This window comes from Oncorhynchus tshawytscha, linkage group LG05 (genome assembly GCF_018296145.1).
Source record: "Oncorhynchus tshawytscha isolate Ot180627B linkage group LG05, Otsh_v2.0, whole genome shotgun sequence".
NCBI classification, from domain to species: Eukaryota; Metazoa; Chordata; class Actinopteri; order Salmoniformes; family Salmonidae; genus Oncorhynchus; species Oncorhynchus tshawytscha.
This window is the reverse complement of record NC_056433.1, coordinates 45363846-45382984: the sequence shown is the minus strand read 5'-3', so window position 1 is coordinate 45382984 and position 19139 is coordinate 45363846. Positions and strand designations below refer to the sequence as shown.

Genomic DNA, 19139 nt, shown 5'->3' with positions numbered 1-19139 from the left:
GGGTCCACAAAAAACACAAAACATGACGAGTAACAAAACACTGATAGATGAGGCCAGTCAACACAAATTTAAAATCCAACGATACTATAATAGTAATACAAGCAATACAATAACAAAAATAATGTGTGTGTTAGAGTGTGTGTGTGTGTGTGTGTCCTCGCAGTCCCCTCATATCAGTGGAGAAACAGAAGAATAAATGGCAGTATGGCTGTATAGCGGGGTGTCAAACATACGGATCCGGTCCGCGAGCCGCTCAGTTTCCACCACAAAACACCAGAAAATGGCCAAAACGAGTAGAACCAGCTCACCTGCTTTTACACTGGGGTTTGACTACTTAAAAAGGAAAAAGTTTCACCATATTCAAATTTGAGTTCAGTTCACTTAACAGGGTCAGATTAAATAAATAATAGCAGCCAGAAATGACTTTGTCAAAACAACATAATAATTAGGGCTTTACAATGACGGTGAAAACATGTTCAGGTTAAAATAGGTTAATATATTCCTAGAAGTCACAGAAGGAACACAGAGGGATATGTCAAAATGCTCAATTTTGGCACTTCAGCAAGTCAGATATATTGAATCGTCTATGTGTTCTTCATTTAATGTAACTGGCTTTTAAAATGCAACACTTGTGCACAATTTCTACTTAAAATATTAAAAGGGAGACAAAAGGCACTCATTTCGTGGAACAACCCTTCTTACTTACATTATAAAAGCCAAAACCCCAATAGCCCAGATGTCGGTCTCAGGTCCGACTCCTTGTCCGTCGAGGATTTCTGGAGCTTTAGGAAGGACAATGTAAACTGACAAAACATGACAGATCGAGAGGGCATTCTTCATAAGAGTTTTACATTCCATTGTTTCCATTAGTACGTGCCAGTGAATTGAAGTCAATCTTTCAAGGACGAACGTTTATATTCCAGCGGCAGAACACACAGGTCGAAATGAATTAAGGTTATGGTTAAAGGTTAGGTTTAGGAAAAATAGTTAGGTTAATTAAGGTTTGGCATTTTTTCAGTGCGGTTAGGGTAAGGGTTAGGAAAGGCATAACAGTTAACATTGGGTTAGCGTACCCCCATCTGCCATTCTGTTTCTGCCCGTTGTCTGTGGAGAGGCGCTCGATGGAGTCTCTGTGTGAAATGGGAAGACGGATGTAACTGTTCTTCAAGAGCAAAGTTGAGTGATGAAGTTAGGCAAGCTTTTGTTCAGCCTATCATCCCTATCCACCCATCCTCCCCGCTCATCCTTTCCAGTCGTTCTCTTGATGTACCTTTCTCTTGTCCCGGAATGTCCTCTATGTTGAGTGTCTGTCCGGGTGTGAAAGACTGAGCGGAGCCCAGGTCTACGATCTTCAGCACGCTGCGGTCCGTCACCAGCATGTTGTCCGACTTGAGGTCCAGGTGGACGACGCGGCGGCTGTGCAGATAGTCCACAGCACTCAGGATCTGAGCCAGCAGCTCTGCCACATGGAGTTCAGCATAAAGATCTCTGTTTGGGGTAAAAAAGGAGGGAGGGGGAACATGGTATATCTAAAACCCATCTTCTGCATCTTTACCAAGTACAGTAAATAACACATTTTGCATCCACACTCTGGAAATTGCAAAGCCCATTAGCCAGGCAACAGTACAAAACTAACACACCCCCAAAACACTACTAAGTAATGTTGCAGTGTAAAGCAGGCAGCTGTGTCTTTCTGACCTCTCAGTCAGGTTGTAGAGCAGCTCTTTGCCAGCACACAGCTCCTGGATGAGCACCAGGCAGTGGGGGGTAATGTAGGCCGTGTGCAGCTGCACCAGGTGGGGGTGGTTGAGCTTCTTAAGCAGCTGGTACTCCCTGAGCACCAGAGCCCTATTTTCTGGCCTGTAAGGGGTGATCTTGGCAGCAAACAGCTGCTGGCTCTGGCCGTCCTGACACTGGGTCACCACGCTGAAACGACCCCTGACATGGACAACACGGCGAGAGAGAGACGGTGAGAGAGATTGCACACACATCTGTGCTTTACAGGTAGGAAGGACAGATGTGCAGTAAAGAAATGCTCAATGAGTACACATTCGCGTCGCGTAGGAAAAAAATGGCAACTTTCCTAACCCAGTGTTGATCGTCCAGTACCTGTTGATCTCTGCGAGGAAGCTGTAGGTCTTGTGGCTAGGTTGACCTGTTGACCCACTGCCCTTTGATCCTGGGTACTCGGTCTGGATGAGGGGAATGTGGGTCTCTGTAGATGAAAGGAGAACTGTTACGTCTGGCCACAGACTCAAAAAGGGACACATAGAGCACAAAAACAAACTTTCATCAATTAACACTAATTGCCTTTAGGATGGGTTGCCATAACAACAGGGGGCGAAGGGTCGCTGAAAGGTCCTGCCCCCTTCTTGGTGATGCAGCCCACCCTGAATACGTATCCTGCTCCTCTGAGTAATTCCTTCACTACGTAGCAACTGTCTGTCACCTCCTCGCACAGTAGCTTCCACTCCCCACCTGTGGCAGTAGAGGGTATGAGAATGTTTTATAATTATAATATTTCATGTGCAACAGGTGCATCATCATCATCATCATCATCATCGTCAACATCCGGTAGACAGTGTTAAACTTGTTCAATTTAGTGTCGCTTCACTTCACTGCACATACACCAAAGGCGGCTGGTGGTACGGCGACTCATGGTACTAAATTGGGGTGGACGGGCAGATGGTAATGGCTGAAACGGCACAAACGGAATGATATCACACACATCGGACACAGTTTCCATGTGCTTGATACCATTCCATTTACTCCATTCCAGCCATTATTATGAGCCATCGTCCCCTCACCAGCCTCCGGTGACATACACATTTCTGTGGAAAATCAATATGCAAATCTGTGTGATCTGTAAGCAGTGTTTTTCGTACCGTCTGTGCTGTACTGAACACAGTAAACCACTGGGTTGCTGGACTGCACTGGTCTCCATACCAGCAGAAATCCACCTGCCTCCAACTGGTGCACATCAGGCCTGGTCAGATGGATGAGCATCTCTGGAGAGAAAACAGAAAGATAAACATTAGACTTGCAAAGAGACACACAAAGCCTCTCTGCTGCTGAGTAGATTGCAAATTGAGTCCAAATATACTTCACCTTTGTTCTTCTTGAATGCAGGTATTTTAGGTATTTTAAATGAAAATAATGTGGACTTCTTTTTAGCACTCTCCAAGACAGCGCTCGCCTTATGCTCAGGTGGAGCAGGAGAGGAACCCTTTACAATCGGCCCTGCATCACACCAAGAAACATAAAGGGTGGACATTCTGATTTTTCCCACTACATGAGAGGGATCCCATTCGGAAAAAGTGTACGAAACTAAAAGTGCATGGTAACTCACCTCCCTTCGTTAAGTCCTCCTTGCTGGACGATTTGGTGAACAGCTTGGTGAGGCTAGAGGCTGATGCCCTCATCTTTTTCCTGAGTGACATGGTGGGGGTTTTGGGCTCCAATTCCCCTAGCGTGGGTCCCTGCTCCGTGCCCTCCAGTTGTGAGTAGGAATGCCCCGCCCAGGACTGCCTACGTAACAGATTCATCAACCCAACCTTGGGTGACATCCTGGGAGACTTCCCCGAGGGCGGTTTGGCCTGGAGGGCCGGGGTGGACGCGTGCCTCTGGAGACGTGCCTCTGTGTCGCTGGCCCTCGAGGGTCTCTCTGGGGCCTTGAAGGACAGGCTGGGGCTGGGTTTCACCGGCAGGATCGTCTTCTCTACCTTACCATTATTTCTGGCCGTTGAGTTCTGGTTGGGGTGGGTTGTCCTTCTCGGTGGGATCTGAAGTTGGCCGCTCCGGCACTGGGGCTCCTTATTAGCTTCCACAGCCTCAGACCCCTGGAGCAGGGAGCAGGGGGACGTTGTGATCAGGGGCTCCTCCTGGTCATCATACTCATCCCCTGCTCTCCCTCTATGTGTGGCTGCAGGGTAGCCGTGGGACAGCTCCTCACAAGAGTCCGGCCTGCTGGAGCCCTCAGAGCCATGCTCCAGGATGAGGGACTCAGCCAGGGAGTACTGAGAGCCAGTCAGGTTCCCCGCCTCCTCCTCTGGCCTGAGACTCTTCTCTGGACCAGCATGGGGCGATTTTGCACACAGTTCCTGAAGCCTGGCCGTAAGCTGTTTGGGAGCCACTGCCACTGAACCTCTTCTACCTCTCACTTGGAGAGGGGAAACATCCAAGCTCTTCTCCTCTTCCTCCTTGTCAGTGAAATCCTCCTTAAGATTCAAAGCACTCTCCTCTTCTCTACATTTGGCGGATCCTGGTGAGCGTCGGGAGTACTCGTCCAACGACTTGCTCCTCCTCTGTGGTGGTGCATTGTGCGAGAGGCTGACCCCACTGTCAAAGGAGCAGGACTTGAGCATGGACGACTGCAAAGACCCTCGCCTTTGCCCGTGATTGATCTCGCCTTCGTCCTCCACATACTCAATGAGAGGCTCGTTGAGGCGGCTAGAGAGGCTTCTGCGGAGCGGCTTGCGGCCCCTCTCCTGCTTCTTGGCCTGGAACTTGTCCCTGAGGGTCATGTGGCGAGCGGACATGGGCGAGAGCTGCGCGGAGCTGTTGTAGAAAGTGCTGCGGATCAGGCTGCTCCTGGCGATGCAGCCTCCTTCACTCCCGGACGCGGAGCCATCATCCCCCTCGGAGAGGTATAGGGACGGGCTGCTTTCTCGGCTGACCCTCCTCTCCCTCTGGGGGGTCGGCTGCTGTGACGCATCCGAGGACCCTATAGACTGCCTGCTTAGGCTCCTCTCCAGCACTCTCATCTGTCCTCCCATCTCCTCCTCCTCCTCCTCGTCCTCCTCCTCCATGGTCCCCTCCTCCTCTTCCTCCAATTTCAGTTTGGCAAATGACTCAGGGATCCTGGCTCTCTCCATGAGGGGGTCAAATTCTTCCTCCTCCTCGTCTTCATCCTCGTCAGCTGTGGTGCAATGGTGGAAGAAGTCCCAGGCATCAGCCTCGTCGTACTCAGAGGAGGAGCCGCTGCTCATGGAGGTGCTGCTGGGCTCATGGGGGTCCCGAGGGGCTGTGATGGAGGTCTCCCGAAGAGGGGCATCCAGCAGCTCTGGGATGGGCTTCAGGATTAGCACCGAGCCCAGGCAGGTCAGAGAACGCTGGGTAGAGAGGGGAGAGAATGCAGGTGAGAGAGAAGACAGAGCATTCATACAGAGCTGGGAAAAGACAGTTCAGAAAACACTTGACATAAACAGAGAGAAGAGACAAGAAAACACTGGACAGAGTTAAAAGACTGAAGGCTCTATTTTATCGGCTGGCGCTAAGGAGGCTTATGTTTCAAACGCAGGGTGTTTGCAATTTTGTCATGTTAAAACTGCCGCACTGGCATTTTCCAGCCCTAAAGCCAGGTTCCGCGATTTACCTGTCTAACATCAGCTCGCTTGCGCTGAGGTGGGAGGGGAGGCAAAATTTGAGGTGTGCAAGTTTTAAGACCCACAAAAAGCACGTCTTAAAGGAAGTAGTTGATAATGGAATGGATTTTGAGACTGGAAGCGCAGCCTATCTAGCCATGACGCACAGTCACCATGGAAGGAGAGATGTGCCTTTTTTGAATTTATGAACATAAAAAAATTGGTTTCCCCATTTCGATTTGATTAAAAACCAATCATAGCCTACTTTTCCCTTAATCAAGGCTGGTTTAGCAGCATCGCATACAGTATGTGTGTCTTTTTATCCTGGCCATTAGCCAAAAGTAGCCTATGAATAAAGGGGTTTTAAATGGTTGACTGAGCTTTGAAATATTTGAGGATTTTGCCCTCATGCTTTTTTCAATATTCACAATTCACATACTTACATTTTGCTTGTTCAAGTAGGCTATCCATTCCAATTTTCAAAGAGCGCCCCTCGTCCAAATACCAAAGACACGTTCCTCCAAAGAATTCAGTCGTCCTATAATGCCATATCAACAACAATTTATTTTATCTGACTCGTACATAAGCAACGATACAATCTTGATGGCAAGATGGCGCCGACAGACATGGCAGCTCTGCTTCTAGCTCTTAAGCAACTTTGCAGTATTTCTTACATTATTAGCCCAGAACGTTTTTTTTTTTCGTTATTACATACAGCCGGAAATAACTTTTGGATATCAGAGCGACGGGAACTCACCAGCATTACGACCAGGAATACAACTTTCCTGAATTGAATCCTTTGTTCGTACTCCCCAGGGCAATTTATCTTATCCCTGAGGCTGCTCCAAGACGAAGCCGGCGGAGAAGAGCTATTCATAGTGGACTTCTTTCTCTCGTACAAGATTAACATCTTCTTCACCCGCTTTAAGAATAACACAGGGCCACCGGCGCGGCCCGCTCCCATGGACTGTGGGCTCTCGTTCTCCGTGGCTGAAGTGAGTAAGACAGTAAGTGTTAACCCTCGCAAGGCTGCCGGCCCTAGCCATGTCCTCAGAGCGTGCGCAGATCAGCTGGCTGGAGTGTTTATGTACATATTCAATCTCTCCTTATCCCAGTCTGCTGTTCCCACTTGCTTCAAGATGTCAACTGAACTCCATGACTGCATTGAGAGGCACTCTAGACCCACTTCAATTTGCTTACCGCCCCAATAGATCCACAGTCAACGCAATTCCCATCGCACTGCACACTGGAATACCTATGTAAGAATGCTGTTAATTGACTATAGCTCAGCCTTCAACATCATAGTACCCTCCAAGCTCATCAGGGCCCTGGGTCTGAACCCCACCCTGTGCAACTGGGTCCTGGACTTCCTGACGGGCCAACCCCAGATGGTGAAGGTAGGAAACATCACCTCCACTTCGCTGATCCTCAACACAGTGCTCCGCCCCTCCTGTACTCCCTGTTCACCCATGACTGCGTGGCCACGCACACCTCCAACTCAATCATCAAGTTTGCAGACGACACAACAGTAGTACGCCTGATTACCAACAATGGCGAGACAGCCTACAGGGAGAAGGTGAGGGCCCTGGCGGGGTGGTACCAGGAAAATAACCTCTCCCTCAACATCAACAAAACGAAGGACCTGATCGTGGAAGTCAGGAAACAGCAGAGGGAGCACGCCTCTTTCGACATCGACGGGACCGCAGTGGAGAAGGTGGAAAGCTTCAAGTTCCTCTGCATACACATAACTGACAATCTGAAATGGTCCACCCACAAAGACAGTGTGGTGAAGAAGGTGCAACAGCGCCTCTTCAACCTCGGGAGGCTGAAGAAATTTGTCTTGGCGCCTAAAACCGTCACAAACTTTTACAGATGCACAATTGAGAGCATCCTGTCGGGCTGTATCACCGCCTGGTATGGCAACTGCACCATCCGCAACCGCAGGGCTCTCCAGAGGGTGTTGCGGTTTGCCCAACACATCATCGGGGGACCACTGCCTGCCCTCCAGGAGACGTACAGCACCCGATGTCACTAATACTGGAAAATCAAAATCAAAGTCCAAGTAAACAGATTTGACGATATTCTTGCAGAAAAATGGTATGTGAATGTCTCCTTCACGATTTGCCCAAATTGCCCACACTAAAAGTCATGTAGTTTGCTCATACTTCAAGTTGTCTGAAACTTTGCACATCCGATAGTGTCCACAAGATGGCAGCAGTGTAATTACCAGAGTGATGGCTAGATTTGGGGCCTTTCTGTTGCATTTCAAAGATGTCGTTTTTTTTAAAGTAGTTTTTTTCTTTGTATTTTCTTCTACCAGATCTATTGTGTTATATTCTCCTCCTCATTAACTTCACATTTCCACAAACGTCATAGTGTTTCCTTTCAAATGATACCAAGAATATGCATATCCTTGCTTCAGGGCCTGAGCTACAGGCATATTTGGGTATGTCATTTTAGGCGAACATTTTAAAAAAGGGGGCTATCCCTAAAAAGTTTTAAGTACATTTAAAACCAGATACTTTTAGACTTTTACTCAAGTGGTATTTTTCTGGGTGGCTTACTCTATTTCCGGCTGGTGCTACGGCGGAATTTAATTTGATTAAAAGCTAAACTTAGGATGATTCACCATCCTGGCTTTATGATGAGAACGTCCAGCTGGCATGAAATGTAATTTAGGAGCCGTCTGCTATTTCTGAAGAAATGTGAATACGATCTGTAAGATGGTTCCATTATGTTTATCAAACAGTATAACGGTGAGGGGACATTCTTTTTTTAAAATATATACAGTGGGGCAAAAAAGTATTTAGTCAGCCACCAATTGTGCAAGTTCTCCCACTTAAAAAGATGAGAGAGGCCTGTAATTTTCATCATAGGTACACTTCAACTATGACAGAGGAAATTAGAAAAAAAATCCAGAAAATCACATTGTAGGATTTTTAATGAATTTATTAGCAAATTATGGTGGAAAATAAGTATTTGGTCACCTGCAAACAAGTAAGCAAGTCAGCTTGTCGAGAAGGGAAAAGAATGCTGTGGGAACAGGGATAGGGAGAGATTGAAACAAATATAGAAATCTGGGCAGGACATTAATTTTAATTACATTTATTCTACCCAGTAGAGTGAGAGGCAAGTCCATCCATTTACAAAGGTTACCCTCCACCTTTTGCAACAAGCTGGCAAGATTGAGTTTATAGAGGTTGTTCAGGTGACCATCCACCATTAGGCCCAAATATGTGAAGCCCATAGGAGACCATCTAAAAGGAAACTTGTGCTTGATGGTATGGTGGTCAAAGACAGACAATGGTAAGATTTCATTTTTATCAAAATTGACCTTATATCCAGAGAAAGAACACTGTAGTAGGATCTGCAAGTGATAGAGGGAATGTTCTGGCTTCGTTAGAAATAAGATAAGGTCATCCGCAAAGGGGCGGCAGGGTAACCTAGTGGTTAGAGCATTGGACTAGCAACCGAAAGTTTGCAAGTTCAAATCCCGAGCTGACAAGGTACAAAATCTGTCGTTCTGCCCCTAAACAGTCAGTTAACCCACTGTTCCTAGGCCGTCATTGAAAATAAGAATTTGTTCTTAACTGACTTGCCTAGTAAAATAAAGGTTAAAAAAAAGAAAAAAAAAGAAAAAAAGAGTGATAACTTATGGGTATGGGGGCCCACCTCAAAGCCATGTATGTCAGGGCACATTCTAACAGCCTCAGCCAACGGTTCAATGGCGAGGGCAAAGAGGTCGGGGCTAATTGGGCAACCTTGTCTGTTCCCCCTAAAGAGAGGGAAAGAGGGGGAAGTAATCCCATTGTTAGCAATCCTAACTTTAGGAGATTTGTAGAGGGATTTGATCAAATTTACAAACACGGTACCTAAACCAAACTTTTTCAAGACGCGAAAGAGGTATGGCCATTCAACCCCTTTAAAGGCATTTTCAGTGTCGAGGGAGACTGCGACACTAGGTATTTTGTTTTTGTTAGCGAGATGAATTATATCAAAGAACCTTCTGACATTACTGGAGGACAATCTATTAATTATAATGCCATTCTGATCTGGGTTGACCAACAGGGGAAGACAGTCTCTTAGAATGCATCTTGGTGACCAGTTTACAATCTGTGTTAAGGAGAGCGGTTGGTCTATAGGAGGCCCACTTTAGTGTGTTTTTTTCCCTTTCTTGTAGATCACAGTAATCACTGCTTGAGAGAAAGACTCTGGAAAGCAGTTGTCTTTCCCGGATTTTTTAAGTACCTCCATAAGGTAGGGGACCAACAGCTCCCTATATTCTTTATAGAACTCTGGAGGGAAGCCATCCTCCCCAGGAGATTTATTAGAAGGTAAGGATTTAATGGCCTCCAACAATTCAGGAACTGAGAAGTGTTCACTCAGGCGCTCTCTGTCATCCTCTGACAGGCATGGGAGGTTGAGAGAGGAGAGAAAGGAGTCGATCTCTGATAGATCATCGCTTGATTGGGAAGTGTAGAGGTCTTCTTAGTATTTCTTAAACGTGTCATTAATTTTATTAGGGTCTAAATATATCTCAGTAGTAAGAGTTTCTATAGCATTAATTGTCCTCTTACTTTCCTCTGCTTTCAGTTGCCATGCCAATACTTTGTGAGCTTTCTCTCCAAGCTCGTAATAACGCTGTTTTGATTTAGTGATGGCCCTCTCAGCTTGATATGTGTTCAGAATATTATATTTCAGTTTTTTATTTACCTGTATAGATCTTTAGTCGGGCCTCTTTGGGAGGTTTTCTCTAGCTCAGAGATTTCAGATTCAAGGGCATTCAGTTCCGCACCGTGTTTTCTCTTCAACCCTTTAGTATAGGGAATGATCTGTCCCCTCAGATGGGCTTTCAATGTGTCCCAAAGAATGAAACTGTCAGGAGCAGAAGGTTTGTTTGTTTGTCAAAGTAAAAATATTGATCTGCTCTTTGATGAATGCACAAAATTCAGGTTGCTTTAGGAGTGTAGAATTTAGTCTCCATCTATATGCTCCATTTACCTTGGTAAGAATGGAGATTGATAATACCAGAGGAGAATGGTCACTAAACAATCTGGGGTGGTACTCGATATCTAACACTCTATGAAACAGTTGGGTCGATAGTAAAAAGCTATCTATGCGTGTGCGTGTGTGTTGTGTGGGTGTGAATTAAAAGAGTAGTCCCTATCCTGTGGGTGCAACTGTCTCCAGATGTCTAGTAAATTGAGATCTTTCATGAATGACATGGTGAGCTTGCCGGCTTTGGTAAGAAGTGAGGGTTTATCAGAGTACCTATCAAGAACTGTGGTGCTTGAGCAACCTGAAGTAAGACATTCTGAATAAACATATGGTCATCGAAGTCAGGAGCATAAATATTCAATAGGGTTCAAGACTCCGAAAACATATTCCCCTGCACCAAAACAAACCTGCCCGAGGGATCAGAGATGGTGTTGTTGACTCCGAAGACATATTCCCCTGCACCAAAACAAACCTGCCCGAGGGATCAGAGATGGTGTTGTTGACTCCGAAAACATATTCCCCTGCACCAAAACAAACCTGCCAGAGGGATCCGAAATGGTGTTGATGACGCAGAAGGGGATGTGTCTAGTTATCAAAATTGCAGTTCCTCTTGCTTTGGAGTTAAAAGAGGACGCAAAAACTTGTCCTACCCATTCCCTCTTCAATTTCTTGTGTTCACTGGCTGTAAGATGTGTTTCTGACCGGAGTTTCGGCGCTGATGTTCTGTGGGCGCGTTCGATTTCCAGCGGCTTGGTGAAGTTGATTATGCCTAGGACCTCCTGGATCCATTGAGTGAAGAAACGGACTGGGTCACGGCCCTCGCTGTCCTCTTTCAATCCCACCACACGGATATTACTACGTCTACTCTGGTTCTCCATCTGATCTACCTTGTTTTTGAGGTAGGCATTGTCCTTCTGCAGTTGTATCAAGACCTGGTCATGTCGAGCGATGGTATCTTCAACTGTGCTAATGCAGAACTCAGCCTCAGTCGTTCTCAAAAGGAAATCATTCGGGAGGATTTCAGGTCATCAATGGAAGAATGGAGTTCAGCCGATTTCTTGTCAATTTTCAGAGAAAGGCCTTTGTTACCATCCTGACTTCCCTGGAGGAGAGTAGCCAGCATGTCAGCAGGCTCTCAAGAGGCTGCCGAGAGCAACAGTCTGGAACTGTCGTCTGAGTTATGAGGGCTAATGCTAATCTTGCTAGCTGTAGCGTTATCGTTATCTTGGGAATCAACAACATTTTGGTCGTCCCTCTTGCCTCTCGGTCGGAGGGCCATGGCTCTTTATCAGCCGATGTTAGAATATTGTTTCAACGTTGTTATTTAGGTAATAATGGAATAACTTTGAAGAGCTCGGTTTGTCAACGTCTGCTCAGCTCCGCGGCATCACGTGCTTCGAGTGGACATTCTCTATATATTGTATCTTTGTCCATCTTCTGTGAAAAGTTTGGATGTGCATAAAACCCTCTATTGTCTGCGTTGCCTTGATATTATATGCCCACAGGAAGCAATTATGGTGCCTGTAACTATATTTAGACATACTGTACCCTATTTAAAACTAGTTTTTGTTTCATTTAGATTCTAATTTGATTAGAATTATTCACTCTTTTTAGGCCTTATCAATAGTGAATTTAATCCGTGAATGTCCATGAATCAGCCATAAAGCAATTTACAGTAGGCCTAGCCTCCAGTGTGAATGCTATGTTTAACAATATGCAATTACTTAGAACAATGTGGACTGAAAACATGTTCAACATATTTTTGGTTTCTGTAGGCTATTTAACAAACTAGGCTATGTTTCTGTAGGTTATTTAACAAACTAGGCTATAACGGACTAACACTGAAATTGGAGTTGATGACAAGGCAATACATAAAGGGAATACATCAAAGATTGTAAATACACAACTTGAAGCAACCAAATATTTAGCCATGGAGCATGGATTGGTCAGTGAGGCTTAAAGCCTCCAATTTGTTTAGTCATCAAAACCCAGCCCTTTCGCACCAACGCCAGCTACTGCGCCCATAATTCCGTTTGTAAAAATAGCACAAATATTTCCGACACACCCCCGAACCTGTAATACTACCACTTTATCATTGCATTAGGTTTGTTAAAATAGAGCCCTGCATGTCATTATTGTACCTGCCATTTTCTCCTTGAGATGAAGACTTTCAGAGCCCTTGTATTGATATCATCAGTCTCATCCTCATGTTCACCCTGATAACATAATCAACAAGAGAGAATGTGTTAGACAAGATTCATTGTTTTCCTCCATTTTATTTGTCTCCACCAACCCGGCTGAGACAGAAACAAACTGTGTATGTAATTCTTACCTGGAACCATTCGTGCCCCAGACACTCAAATGCAGTTGGACGCTTTCTAAGGAGAGAACCAAATCATTTAGAGTTATATCCATATAAGAAATGATAATATCTTCATTCATGTCGATGGTTGTGTATCTTACACTGGGTCTGGCTGCAGGACCGTGCGGAGGAAGCCCTGGGCACCGGTGCTCCTGTAGGTGAGGTCGGGTGCGTCCCAGTTCAGTGTCCCCTCCCCCACCCTCATCAGAGTGGCCCGGTCCGTCTCCCCCATGAACGGACAGCGGCACATCAGACTGACAGAACACAGCATGATTTCAACACTTAACACTCCATGTACTATATGATGAGACTCAAATATTGTATTTAAAAAAAAAAATCATAAATCATACAGTACTTGCCATAAATAGGCCACAACACCAATGGACCTGACAAAGAAGAGAGAAAATATTTCTGTCACGATAAATCGTCACATTTTCCCCTTCATATGATTGGAATGTCACATACAGTGGCACAGATGTACTGAAACAGATAATACGTTTCGCTTACCAGATGTCACTTGCTATAGTGACGGGGTCTTGATGTATGATCTCAGGGGCCACAAACTCAGGAGTGCCAAACTGGCTGTACTGGTGTCTGGAAGTGTCCATCTCCTGACAGAAGCCAAAGTCACAGATCTTGATCTCCTCTCTGGGTGGAAACACCATCAGGATATTGTCCGGCTGTGTGATTGAATTCCAGTGGCAGATGGTGGGTGAGGGAACTTACCATGTCACGGACTAAGCTGTCCGTCAAACTATCGACCAGGGTGCATTGTTTCAAGGTGCACAAAACGAAAGTGAATGCATGAACAACCAAACGAAACATGCAAACTTACTTTGATGTCCAGATGTAGGATGTTCATGCTGTGGATGTGACCAACTCCCTCCAGGATTTGCTGAATGTACATCTGAACCTGGTACCATGAATGCAGTTTATAAACATCATAGGGGCAGTCATAATAGCCTTAGCATCCAGGCAAAACAGGGGTCAACTCTAAACACCGTTCAACAAGATTGGGTTTTACAGTCAAAAGAGCGAAGGTTTTACCTCTCTCTCGCTGACTGATCCCTTCAACAGCAAATGATCAAGGAGACCGCGAGAAGAGCAGCTACGTTATGGTATTAAGAACGATGTGCCGTGTTAAACATGGATCAAATTGAGCACTACATCTCCACCCTTAGGTCTTCATCGGTGAAGTGGCTAAAAGCGCCATGGGGAAGGATACGCTTCGGTGACCAGGACCAGGGTCCTCCGTGTAGAGAAGAAGTCCAACAGACAGGCCACCCTGGGGTGGGCCAGCCGGGAGAGCAGGTCCCTCTCTTGGAACGCCCTGGTCCTCGTACTGCTCCTCAGGGGCAGGAACTTGGCGGCAAAGCCCTCACCCGTCCTCCTGTGGGTAACCCGCTTTACCACCCCATACGTGCCTCTACAGACACGGGGAGAAGAGGAAAAGGACGGAACCCATTTTAGTTTATTGGAACGCAGCCAAAGGGAACGTCACCTCCACAGTTGCAGCTTGACCGATTGCTGCAGTGCGAAATATGACACCCAACTAAATGTGTACTTACCTCCCAATCTCCTCATGGACGTCATACACAGACAGCAGCTTCCTCCTCTTCCCAAGCTCCACCTCTCTCTCCTGCGACTCCAGTGGACCTACAGAAAAGAGGACCAGGACCATGCAGTCACATGTAGTCAGCCAGAGAGCATCACATTTGTGGTGTTTCAGCTGCATTCGGGGATTAGGATGCTCATCTTCTAGGCATTTTGTATTGTCATAGGTTTGGCTTCGGCTAGTTTGAATGACAGTAAAAAAAAATAAGGACAGTGAACGGAAAGACACATGGCTCAGGTGAAAAGTAGTGCGCTGCTGTACAAGGGGGATTCATTTTTTATTAATTTGACAGACACCATAGGTGTGTACTGAGGTCTTACCCTCCTCCACTGTCAGCCGAGCCTGACAGGAGGTGTGTCCTAAGTCGTTATAGGCCCAGCAGGTGTAGATGCCACCGTCCTCACTCTCCGGGCACAGCACAGTCAGAGAGCAGCGGGCACCATTCTGGACCACCTCCACATTCTCAGTGGCCAACAGCTCCTCTCCATCCTCCAATCATATGAGAGAGACACTACTAAGACACAGCTTCTACGACAGCACAGGGGCCAAGCCGTGGAGGAGAACACCAACAATTACCATGCTCGTACTACTCAGTTGATGAATAGTTTTGGTTAGTTATGTCCGGTGGTGTCAGCTATGCTTAAATGTATTGGGGAATGTCATAACGATGGTTTGGATTAAGTGAATTATAACAGTGAATGAGATGATGGTGGTCTTAGATTGAGGAATTTTGAAGCGTCCCAACCTTGTACCACTGAATCTCGGGGGTGGGCCTTCCTGTGATGATGATGGTGAAGGTAGCTGATTGACCAGGCTCCACACACAGGTCCTCCACCGGCACCTGGATGGAGGGAGGAGCTGAGGAGACAGGAAGTGAGGTCATTTCATGAGATGATTCATGTCTTAGGCACAGTGGCCACCTCTTTTAGAAAATAAGGAACTACAGTGCGTATGTACAATTGCAAAGTACAGTACCTGTTGGCATTTCCTCTATGGCCTCAGGAACATAAAGTTCCTCCTCAACCTCAGGTCTCTCCTCAAGCTCAGTGGGGAACTGTGGAACCTCCACGTGTCCTCTGGCGGTAGGGTCACTTTCCTCTTGGCTACCCTCGGCTCTGTAGAGAAAATATATATTGGGATAAAAATAGAGATAGTGCAGTAGGATGATGAATGTATCACAGTTCTGGCAGGCAGACTCACGGCTGAGGGTATCCAGGCTGGAAGAGCATTTTGACAACAGAGGTGGGGTGGAAGTCTGTCTGCAGCCATTGCTTCACCATGGCAGTGGACCAGCCCTCTGAGTCGGAGTCTAGAAGCACAATGACACCTCTCTCATACTGATGCTCTTAGGTGCTGTTCGGGTCTAATAGTCCAAAATCATTCATTCATATTATTAACTGGCCTTTACAATGAATATTGTTTTTGAAGCCATGCTAATTTGTCACCGAGGCAAAGCGTGTCGAGACATCAGCAACTGTCTATTTAAAAATGTAGAATGAATGAGAAATATGATAAAAGCTAATGTTAGGAACGTACAGTACCCTTACCTCCAGACTCACAGGAACACAATAACCAGTGCACGTCTTACCTCCAGACTTGAAGTACACCCAATAGTTTGTAAATCAGCCCATGAACAGGACATGGACACATGCCCACTCCCCAGGGGGAATAAGGGGTGCCTGATGCCCAGCACATGACCATCTTGTATGGGTAGGAGTGGAGAGTTAACTGGGCATGCGTTGGAGAGGAGAGAGGACCCATCCACATGCACTGGGTCCATGATACTGTGAACATGATGAAGGCTCTGTGAGGTACTTCCTGTTCGAGGACTACAGAAGATGGAGAGCAGGAGGGTTACAGAGAATGGATTGACTCACATGATCAACTGGTGTCCAAAAGCCAAAGGGAAAACTACTTAGAGGTGGAATCATAGCTCATGAAGGAAAGTGATTGATAGATACAGCAATGCCAGTATTCTAATTGTATTATTTGTTTTTAAATGACAAAATATGCAATTGTCAGATATATGTATATAGCAAGGATTACTGCTGTGTCGTAATCAATCGACTTTTCGGGGTCCTGATATGGACTCTGAGGGGCCGTTATCGGGCACAGATTAAGCCTAGTCCTGGACTAAAAAGTAAATTCAAAGGAGAGTGTCTATTGAAAGAGTTTTACTCCAGGACTACTGTAGGTTCAAATCTGTGTCCGGGAAACACCCTGAGATGTAAATGAGCTATGGCCCCTTATTTATCCTGTTTGGAAAAGCTTTTGGAAATCCATCAAGATCAGTCAAATGGGAGGAAAGGACCCGGTCCTTTCCAATGCTTGTCATTTCTGAAAGATGGAAACATGATGAAAACACGAGCAAAAACATCCAATACTAAAGTGTATCAATGTCTTTCATGAATATGCACAACTAGCCAGGATATGATATCTATGTTGATTGCTAATGTCGGTGACTGGAAGTGTTTATGGTTTCACGGGTGTTTGGAATGAAATGGGATAGAAAGGGTAACCTGGGTAATGAGACAATCCAAATTGAACACGAGGAATGGCAATGACGACTGACAGCATGAAAACAGAGATAAAGTGAAGTGAAGTAAAGTGATCTGAGGTAAAGTAGGTGAACGTGAGGTGAGGTGAAACTAAGTAAGGACCATGGCATGTGCTTTTCTGATCCCTCTTCAGTTAACACTGAGCTTGTATTGTCCACAGAATAAAACTGGGATAAAAACAATACTTTCCCTTGTCTCTCATTAGATATCAGAAAAGAGTTAGACCTATGGGGTCCTTGTCCTAGATTGTATTAGACTGTCATCATGTCTTATAGTGTAGAACATGTGGACACTAAAGATGAACATCTCTACTGTAGCCTTCTTCTCAAAACCTGTGACCTGACTCCGAGATGGACATTTACCTTGATTTGGTGGAGGGAACTCTCCTACTGTACCTTGGATCAAGATGGCCTGTGGTTGGTCAGGCTCACTGTCCATCACTTGTGCAAAGGCGGAGCACATCTCTGCTTTACTCTTGGCACTGCCCAACTTGTTCCACAGCTAAAACATGACAGGATTTCACATTTTAAAACGGCACTGTTTTATAACAGTGCACAAAAGCTCAAAGAATGCATTGCTATAAAGAACAGCAACAGTATATTGTACCTTCAATGTTATACCTGTACTGTGCACCATGGGGGACCGGCCATTCAGCGCCACTGCCCCCAAGCTCTGGAACTCTCTCACCCCAGCCACCCGCAACTCTGACTACATCACCACTTTCAAAGCCCGAACTCAAACCTACCTTTTCCCTCAGCTTAGCTCGCCCCCTTACTCAGCCCTAGTTTAAGATAAGTAACTTTTGTTTCATTTGAATTGTTTTATCCCCGTTTTGTTTTTTCCACTCTTTGCTGTACGGTGTCCTTGTTCTTTTTTTTATAGGGTGTTATTACTATTACCTGTATGTTAGGAACAATTATTGCATATGAAGTACAGGGTTTCATACATGTACTGTAGGCCTACCTCACACTTATACTGTCCCAGGTCTGTCTCTCCAGGGTTCATGATGGTGAGCGTGAGGATCCCACTGCGGGCATCACTCTCTATGTGGTACTTCCTCTGGTCTGTCAGCTCTCTGCCATCCTTAAACCAACTGTCATAAACATGCCAGGGAACACAACCAAATAACAACACGTGGGACGATCTTAATGGGAATCAAGCAGGTACTAGGCAGGTTCCCATGACATTGTAGGGGGATACAGTAAATCCTGTCCAGTTTACTGTACCATACCTGATTCGGGGTAAAGGAGTACTGTGTGTGGAACAGCTAAACTTGATGTCCTCTCCCTCCAGCAGACATACACTCTGCAGCCTGGTAAGGAATCTGGGGGGTGCTGTAGGACAGGAAATAATGAGTTCATTCACTCTACGCATTACCTTTGCACAATATGCCATGGAGTATACCGTAACATATGGCTATGTTTGTTGTATTTTAGTGTTCTTTAGCCCTAATATTCATTAACATGAAATGAGTGAGGGAGACCAATGCTCTGTTATCCCGGACTGTGGTTGTTTAGTTCAGCACCAGAGCTACTGTAAGTGAACGTGGACTCACCATCCACCACTATCTTGGCCAGTGTGCTAGCATGGCCCACAGAGCTGGAAGCGTAGCACAAGTACTGTCCAGAGTCCTCAGGAGTGACCCCATCCATGATGAGACAGCAGGTGCCTGCCCGGTCTGCAGTGATGATGTGGTGGGGGCCATCCTCTAGGGCCAGGCCATCTAGGGAGTTGATGTCATATCAGAGCGTCAGAGATCGTACTGCTGTTAAAGAACAGGACATACCTCATTCTGCTTGCTAAATTTGGTACACAAGGTTGTACTCCCTGAACTTCCACACTACTCCCGAATGGCTGGCTAACTAGTCTAAATCTATATGGTTCAACTATTTGCTATAAACAACTAAAAAAGAACAAACCCTATGCAAGCCATCTGGTTTGTATACCTTGGAACCAGCTGACCACAGGTTTGGGTGTTCCTGTGACTTTGCAGGCCAGCTTGATTGTCTGCCCGATCTTTGTGGTGCAGTCAGACAGGAGAACTTCAAACTCTGGTGGACCTACAGAAACACACACATGACTACTGTATTAATGGGAAGAGATGAGGAAAAATATATCTAGTGCTGCCCAAATCCAACATTGGATAGAGTTCATGCTGGACAGAGTTAACAGAAGATAAAGCCAGTGTTCATACACTCTTAGAAAAAAAGGTGTTATCTAGAACCTGAGAGGGTTCTTCGGCT

The 19139-nt window shown here is 45.8% G+C and overlaps 1 protein-coding gene across 1 annotated transcript in view; it reads right to left on the bottom strand.

Annotated features, from left to right (window-relative positions):
* The window catches only part of obscna (obscurin, cytoskeletal calmodulin and titin-interacting RhoGEF a), a 97388-nt gene that overhangs the window by 1417 nt on the left and 76832 nt on the right, over positions 1-19139 (bottom strand). The window contains exons 55-82 of the mRNA XM_042322701.1: positions 18843-18956; positions 18452-18619; positions 18128-18230; positions 17860-17989; positions 17124-17397; positions 15991-16167; positions 15539-15683; positions 15314-15453; positions 15084-15196; positions 14659-14827; positions 14292-14379; positions 13949-14149; positions 13771-13831; positions 13559-13636; positions 13231-13403; positions 13083-13109; positions 12825-12977; positions 12694-12739; positions 12503-12577; positions 3350-5111; positions 3109-3240; positions 2886-3008; positions 2311-2478; positions 2110-2215; positions 1699-1938; positions 1271-1488; positions 1074-1130; positions 707-803 (exon numbers count right to left, since the gene is read on the bottom strand). Coding sequence (XP_042178635.1) covers positions 707-803; positions 1074-1130; positions 1271-1488; positions 1699-1938; positions 2110-2215; positions 2311-2478; positions 2886-3008; positions 3109-3240; positions 3350-5111; positions 12503-12577; positions 12694-12739; positions 12825-12977; positions 13083-13109; positions 13231-13403; positions 13559-13636; positions 13771-13831; positions 13949-14149; positions 14292-14379; positions 14659-14827; positions 15084-15196; positions 15314-15453; positions 15539-15683; positions 15991-16167; positions 17124-17397; positions 17860-17989; positions 18128-18230; positions 18452-18619; positions 18843-18956 — 5338 coding nt within the window. The remainder of the gene's footprint in view (positions 1-706; positions 804-1073; positions 1131-1270; positions 1489-1698; positions 1939-2109; positions 2216-2310; positions 2479-2885; positions 3009-3108; positions 3241-3349; positions 5112-12502; positions 12578-12693; positions 12740-12824; positions 12978-13082; positions 13110-13230; positions 13404-13558; positions 13637-13770; positions 13832-13948; positions 14150-14291; positions 14380-14658; positions 14828-15083; positions 15197-15313; positions 15454-15538; positions 15684-15990; positions 16168-17123; positions 17398-17859; positions 17990-18127; positions 18231-18451; positions 18620-18842; positions 18957-19139) is intronic.